At 35.5% G+C, this 8,010-nt stretch overlaps 1 protein-coding gene across 1 annotated transcript; it reads right to left on the bottom strand.

The window, feature by feature from the left end:
• Positions 1-230: 230 nt before the first annotated feature.
• On the bottom strand, positions 231-7,151 carry LOC126687689 (homeobox-leucine zipper protein REVOLUTA). Its single transcript, XM_050382247.2, has 18 exons — positions 6,168-7,151; positions 5,524-5,683; positions 5,223-5,305; positions 5,040-5,130; positions 4,844-4,939; positions 4,626-4,739; positions 4,381-4,464; positions 4,083-4,238; positions 3,937-4,011; positions 3,457-3,563; positions 3,180-3,363; positions 2,497-2,685; positions 2,323-2,403; positions 2,009-2,143; positions 1,604-1,938; positions 1,314-1,419; positions 1,035-1,184; positions 231-654 (listed from the first exon to the last, which is right to left on the bottom strand). The coding sequence occupies exons 1-18, from the start codon at positions 6,395-6,397 to the stop codon at positions 505-507; spliced, it is 2,526 nt and encodes an 841-aa protein (XP_050238204.1). The 5' UTR covers positions 6,398-7,151; the 3' UTR covers positions 231-504.
• Between the last annotated feature and the right edge of the window lie 859 nt (positions 7,152-8,010).

Below are 8,010 nucleotides of genomic sequence, written 5' to 3'. Positions count from 1 at the left end.
TTTAACTTTTTACGATCTTTCTCAAGTCAAATAGGTTGAACCATATTTTCAGTTTTAAAAAAGAATCAATAGGACTGACCTTCGATTTCTGGTCAAACTAGTTAAACCGGCCGGTCCAATACACATCATAAAACACTGCTTCAATGCATAAAAATGAGAGTAAAAGGTTGAAAATGGAGCTCGTGACTAATTGTTTGTCAGCAACTGGTAATAAAGATTCAATGGTAAAATAAAGAAAGAAACTCAGAATCTATCTTTAACTCGGTCACTGTTTCAAGTCCCAATAATAGCTGAAAAGGGCAAGAAAGTTTCACACCATATATATGTACAAAAGATGGGGAAAAAGCTAAGTAAAAATTAATTAAATTAATATAATGCAAACCTGAGGCTGGTGTTTAAATATTACAAAACTTTTTTTTTTCATTCTTCTCTGTCAAAACTCTTCACTTTCTTGTTTGCATATTCAACTTGAGCAGGGATCAGATGAATGAATTATGATGATGATCAAACAAAAGACCAGTTTATAAAGGAGAAAGCTAGACAGTGAACAGTGGTCTCGTCTGCAGCAAGCACTTTCCATGCAACAGATTGATCGTAAGAAACGTGTCGTCCCATTGTTGACATGCAGATTCCTCCCGGTAAGTAAGCGAATCCCTAAAACAAAAGAATGCTTAACCGATGAGCATTGCAGGTAAAAAAACTTGTTTTAATACTTAACGCAGAGGTTCTAACGTAAGCCATAATTGGGTCACTGCCTATGTTGCCCGGAAACGGAGATGGGAAACATTGAAATGGAAAAAGGTGAAACGATTACTTTTACAATAATAAGTTGTAACGTTCAGGAGTTGCAATAACATTTACAAAAGTAGAAACATAACACCAAAATATAGAATTCGGCAGGTTTCTTTCAGCAAATACCGCTATGTGCGGTCATAAGTTCATATCTTGCTATTATTACCAGATGAATTGAGCAAACCTAATAAAACGGAGTATTTTGCAGGAAAAAAAATAAAATGATATGCATCTAAATTTACCTGTTGCATTAGCTTGGCGAAGTCTGCACAAAGCGCCTTGCGTCCAGATTCATCGAATATTTTATCCAATGTAATGTCCTGTAGAGCCACTAGAGTTGTCTCAAGCATGTCAAGCCCTGCCTGGTTGGCAAAGATGAAAACCGGAAGAGACTACAAAACCACCAAAAACACGGAAAATAATCAAGACGCGTAAAATTTCATTGATTGTGTAAAACCACTAATTTTCGGCAACACTAAATTTATCATAGGTTTTTTTTTCTCAATGGAGTGCAACTTTACCTTCAATGAACAACATAAAATGGCATCTTGATGATGCCATAGCTGTTTCAATATCGAATCTTCAGCCAGAGAATCAGACCTAAGCAATTCTGCCCCTAAATGGTAACTGAGAGAAAATAATGAAAAATCAGAAAAATGATGTCGATTCAAACTGATGAAGATATAGATCTTAATGGTTCAACAAATAAGCAGTATACTAGTCTGATTTGATAAGATAAAAACTTGGTTAAGTACTAAACAGTAATATAGTTTGCTAAAGAATGTGAGATAAAGACTGGATCAGAACTTGCCTGTAACTTTGGTAGATCCAATGAGCTAATGTAAGAGCTTCGGGAGAGCCAGGTGATAACTTAGGTCCCAGAGCCGGGCCAACTCCTGATGGAGATATAGCCATGGCAACTCTCTGGACAGAAGAAATGACACTACGGACATATTGACGAGCCATGGTGGCAACATTATCCTGTAAATTGCTCTCAAAAGGAAATTGAAAGGCGATTGTCAAGACTGATCGAGAACTATGAGATGATGACCCATCTCCAGCTGAATTATTTGTTGCAGGGCCCACTTCAAGACTAGATGTGAGATCCAAAGTGCGAGACGAATTCAGCGCATCTTGTGTGTCCTTCTGTATAATGGCACCACTCGATTAGGAAACAGAAGAGAAAAAAAATGGAAGAAACCTGGGTGGACTTAACTATTTTTGAATCCAATGGAATGACTCGGAAACCAGAAGGTAGCAGTGGAGCATCATCAGGAAACATTTCATCAATTGGTGCAAAAACAAGTTCAGCACAGGCACCAACAGCATTCTCATCAATTCCACTGCAAATCTGTCCATAAATAAATGGAAGTCCGTTAAGCATGAGTACACAGATAAAATCTACGCATGTCAACCAAAACAATACTGCAATCCCAATGATCAATTAAACAGTAAGCTAAGAAATGATCTTAACTATGTCTTGGACATATTAAAGGAATGATACATGAACAATTTGAGCCCAGCTAGTACCTGTAAAAGATGAATGTCCCTTGAAACAAAAGCATCTTCTTGCGCGAGAGAATGGCCTTCCAGTCGAATAACTTCGAGCAACTAGATGTAAGAAATAAAGGCATGTTAGTTCACTAGGTATATTAAAATGTTTGCATGAATTATAGTTAAAAATTACAGAACATGCCAACATACTTCTTCATGTTCAATTGTGTGGCCAAGAGGCATGATAATTTGGCTCCCAGTAAACCTCGTAGGTCTCATCCCAGGAAATGCATATGAGCAAGCCTTTAACGATGCAGCAGAATATGCATCAACGTTGAAATCAGCCCACTCAGAGCGATGTTCTCTTAGAAATCGAACAAGGACTGCAGGAGGGACGTTCTATTATGAAAAAGGGAATGCAGACATTTCATTAGATCAGATCACGAAGGGGAGCAACTTATTCATTAAAGCATATACAACTACCACAAACTCCAAGGCATTGAAGTGAACAGTAAACAAAAGTTCACCTTCATCCATAAGAGTGCTGTAGAGTAAAGACAGCAGAATTGTGATCGAGAAGACTAAAACAAGATAGTTTCAAAACAGTATAACTTGATTTACAAGGGGTACAAAAAGATGTGCGCGAAACCTACTTCAAGTTTCTCAAGAAAGCATCATTTCCAATTCCAAGTTTTCCCAGTCAACAGACCAAGAATAGTTTCAAAAGTAAAATATCATTTGCCAAGAACAAAAACTGACCATACTTAATCTTAAAAGTGTATTCAAACATTTTTTACTCAGGTCTTGCTATAATGCAATGGCACTTGGTCAATAGCCATAACTAGCAAAACTACATGCCAAAAATGAATTGTGAGGGCAATTTCAAAACTTACTTGAAGTAGCATTGAAGCTTTTGCACACAATATTCCTCCAAGATATGCCAGAGAATTTGCAGCATTGGAAGTGCTGCTCAGGTTCTTGGTCGAATTAATAGTGACTATTACATCTTCAGCTCCATCACAACTCATCAGTGACCAGCCATCATCATTAAAGCCATTGATAGCATCATTAAAGCCTCTACAGAAATTGATAACAAAACATTGTGTGAGTAAGTGATAGGTGCACGACGAAAATTGGTGATAACAAGAAAAAGAAACGTCATGAAGCTACCTGTTTAATCTCTGGCTAAAGGTTCTCAAAACAGCCGGTTGCCTGCCCAAACCATAAACCACCTCACCACTAGTCTCCTGAGCTATTTGCCTGATATACCGCAGGGCCTTCAAATAAACAAGCATGTTAGTTTCTCGCTATAAGATTTGTGGAACAGAGAATGTTCTTGAAACTTGTCCCAACTCATCTAACTTCCCTAATCCCTTGCCCAACTTTAAGTTTAAAACTGCCAAAGGCTTAAAGCTGTAGTAAAACTCAATTGCACTAGATTTATTTTTTCAAACTAAAAGGATTATTTATCTCTATAATATCTTTTAAAAAAAAAATTAAAACAATATCAAAAAGCACGATCAAGCATTTGCAAACAAAAATTGGACTATATTCTAGAATTTCAAGAGTAATTTAACTTTTTATATCTTTTAAGAGAAAACAGATAATTAAATAGGTCTCATAAACGTCAAACCAGCTAAATTAACTCACCGCAATTGTCATTTTCTGGGCAATTACTTTAGATGATTCATAAAGTGGCCGCAGCACTTCAGGAACACTCCATGCCTGGGAAAGATGTCAATGGAATTAGCTTATACAAGGACATTTCGTTCAACATGCTTGACAAAGATTTGTACCTCAAGATTTAGGTGATCCACTATATGTATAATTGACCCTCCGCCATCACATGGCCGTATCAAATAACCACTTGGAAGCATTTCTGCTCTCACAAATTGAGCAGCGGCTGCTGCATTTGGACCCGCGCCAGAACCAGAAAGAGATCTCTCACAGACCTTAGTGTATAGACAATGCAGAAATATAAATAATATACTTTATTGCTTTTTTCACTTTCAAAGTACTAATACCTAGCCAATGTCTCAACCTGAAGTTAACTAACTGTCTATCTTTAGACCATAATATAGAAAACATGCGTACCACTAGACTGCCATTTTCTAAGCTGGTTGTGTATCTCAGAGTCCAGAAATCACGCGCAGGAGCCAGAGTAGTTGGAGCATATATCTGCAGCAATGTTTGACTTTAACGCTTTAAAAGGACAGTGAACAAGCATAAAAGACGGCAGGAGAAGGCAAGATTTTGATCATGCTTTAACGCTTTAAAAGGACAGTGAACAGGCATAAAGAACAGCAGCAGAAGGGAAGATGTTGATCATGCTTGTTTACCTGACTGTATACTAGTTCGATAGTTCCACCATTCCCAGCAGGAAACATGGTGAAAACTTCAAGGCTCCGACAATCCCGGAACCAAGATAGACGATCTTTAAGGATCTCTGTAATCTGTCATTTTTTTTAATGAAAACAGAAAAATCATATCACCACATGTAGCTGCTTTCACAAAGTGGTTTAAAGTATCTTCTTGTTAAATACATAGAAGCACAGACCTTTGTAGGTTCTAAGCTTACAAGACCACAAGCTCGAGCTGCCACTCCAGTGCAGCTTTGGGAAATGGCAAAGATCCCAACTGATTCCGGACCAGGCTGCCAAAAATTAATTCTTTAAAATAAGATCTTTATACAGGGATCAACAAGTTCTCGATAAAAAAGGGTAATAAGACACAGAAAAAAGTAGAAATAAAACCTTCATCCCGGGCATCTGGACCCAATCGACAGCAGTTCCTGTAGCCTTTGAAAGGAACTCTGCCAAGGTCTCCTCTGCAATAGATAGGAGTCTGCCAAAAAATCCAGAAAACTATGTTAATTACAAGAACATGTAGACAGTAGATACACGGAAAGCATCACAGGCACAGGTTGGTGAGATTACCCAGCAGGGTTATTGGCATCTCTCAGTGAATGCTGAGGAGTGGTAACTACAGAGTCACAGCTTGCATCAGTTGCTGCTGATGGCTGCACATTAGCAATTTTAGACTTATGTTGAAAGATTGAAAAATAGAATTGCAGAAAATATAAAATAAAATTCATTGCAAGAACCATTCTTTATAATATTATTTTCCATTAATTAAGTTTAAGAAATAAGCAATTTCTGTTGGAAATGCTTTTTTATTGAAAAAGAAAGTTGCCAGCATAAACAAGTGGAGACAGTAATTACAAAAAAATCCACTTACCGTATGAAGTTGTTGCCGCATGTACCCGTTTTCACATACCAACTGTGATACTTGTTTCTGCAGACGATCATTCTCCTCCATCAACAGCTTATTCATTGCTGACAACTTCCTATTCACAGTCTGGAGTCTCGAAGATTCTTTTCTTTGCTTCTCTCGACACCTGCGTAGCCAAACACAATTGACTCTCAGCTTCCATAGACACCAAATTCATCCCCAAAACAAAATGATTTCCACTTCCATCTTTTTGCCAGACTCCTAGAAATTGTTCTTAAATCCCAATCTAAAGATCAGAACTCATAATCTAAGTGATCTTAGATGCAATAACAATATACATGAATGAAATTCACATCATAAATCTGACTTATTTTCACTACCACATAAGGTGACATACAAATTTAACAAGACAAGCTTGCTAAACTTGCAAAATTACCAATCTTCCATATTTCTTGTCTAAAATTCTAAAATTAGCCAAATAAAAAACTGAGTCTCGCTGATTTTAAATTAACATACTTAGAAATGAAACTGATATCTACCAAGATTAAAGCTTTATAACACGATAACACGAAAATTCAGCAAAATCATTGCCTAAAAAAGAAAACCAAACGATAAACAAATGTTTAAAATTACAAAAACTGAATCTTAACCTGCGATTTTGGAACCAGACTTTGATCTGTTTAGGCTCGATATTAGACAAAATAGGGCACTCTCTAATCAACTGCTGTCTTCTCAAAGAACTAGGTTTAGGGCACTCAAGATAGACTCTTTCAAGAGCCTCAACTTGCTCAGCTGTGTAACGCACATACTTACCATCAGCAAGATGTTTGTTTATACTCCCACTACTACTCTCTCTATGCTGCACCATAGCCATGGCCATTTCTTCTAAACCAACACAAATCAAAAAGAACCAACCAAAACACACCAAACTTGACAAAACAAAAAGAGAAAGGGAAGTGTTTTAATTTGGGATTTCTTGCTTTTTCTGTTTTAGGGGGCTTCAAGTTTAAGATTTTTGAGTGTCTTATCTAAATAAAGTCCGTTGCTTTCTTTTCTTTTATGAGATGTCTATGTTAAAGAAAGAGATGGGTTTGTTTCAAGCTTAACAAAGAATCTTCAAACTTCTGAAAAAAAGAAAAAAAAAGGTTAGTAATTCCAGTAGAAGAACAACAAGGTAAACTCCAATCTGTATGCAAATTTGCTTAACTAATCACTGCCCTTTATTTCTTTCACCAATCTAACAAAAACCCAAATGCAGGAAAATCAAATCAAAAACAAAACCAGGTTCAAAAAAATCCAGACTTTGAAACCAGAACAAAAAACCCAGCTTGATCTTGAAATTCAAGCTAGACCCAGAAGAGCTACTCGACTCAGTTCAACTCAGCTCAGCTCAGCTCTCTGTTGTGAACAGAAAGAGAGCAAATTGGGTGTGACATTAGAGAGAAAACAAAGCTATAGAGAACCCAAAAGGAAGAGAAAAATTATGGAGAGACACTGTAACCCTAACCATCACTAATGGAAACAACAAAAACAGAGAGAGATTTTAATAAATAGTTTTAAAAAAATAAAAGATGACAGTGAGTAGTGATCTAAGTCTGAGCTTGAAACAGTGAGAAAAGAGAGTGTGTGTCTTAAAATTAATAATATATATATAAACTAAATTTAAACACAGAAGCAGTTTCAATTCATTTTGCACGCATACCGACAAACTTACCTGTTTTTTTAATAATATAACTTATACTTTCCTCTATTTGCATACTTAGCCCTTTACTTTCTTTAATTTGACATTCTAGGCCCTGTTGTTATTTAGAAGTTGGCTAGACTTACTATTGCCTGCTGCTGCCATTTCTGTAGTATAGTTACTAGCTTTCTCTTTTTTCTCCTCCAATCCCTAGATTCTAACATCTTTTTCCCCTTTCCCTTTTTCATTTTTACACTTTTTTTATTGGCTTATAAATTGTATTGCTAATTGTTAAATTAAAAGTAAAGAGAAATTACCCATCTTGCAAATTAATTAGAGTTATATAAATTTTTGGTTTACATAGGTTTCTTACATTGACAAAATTCCCTTGTTGTTTTAGAAAATTATTTTCTTCAAGATTTTTTAATTTTTCTTCAATATTTTCTTCAATAATATTTACATAAATTCTTCTACGATTTTAACTAAAAATACATGTTCTTTTAGTGTTTGTTTTAATTTCCACTTTAAATTTCCTGGTGAATCAAAATTGTTATCATACCATTAAATTATATTTAAATGGAACACATTAAATATGAAAGTACTAAAAAATTAAATAGTGTTCGAAAAATTTTAACATTTGGGTTTATCAAATTACTACATTGTTAAATTTCATTCTAAGATCTTTATTTTGCTTCTTTTTATATAAAATTAGATCTATTGTTCTGTTTAATTTAATTTTTGATTATTTTGTGTCAGTTTCTTTACAATGTATTTCGAAACTCAATATAATTTATCTTCTGATTAAAAAATAT

The sequence above is a fragment of the Mercurialis annua genome, linkage group LG1-X (genome assembly GCF_937616625.2).
Source record: "Mercurialis annua linkage group LG1-X, ddMerAnnu1.2, whole genome shotgun sequence".
Lineage (NCBI taxonomy): Eukaryota > Viridiplantae > Streptophyta > Magnoliopsida > Malpighiales > Euphorbiaceae > Mercurialis > Mercurialis annua.
Note: the sequence above shows the minus strand (reverse complement) of the source record. Positions and strands in the feature narration are given on the sequence as shown.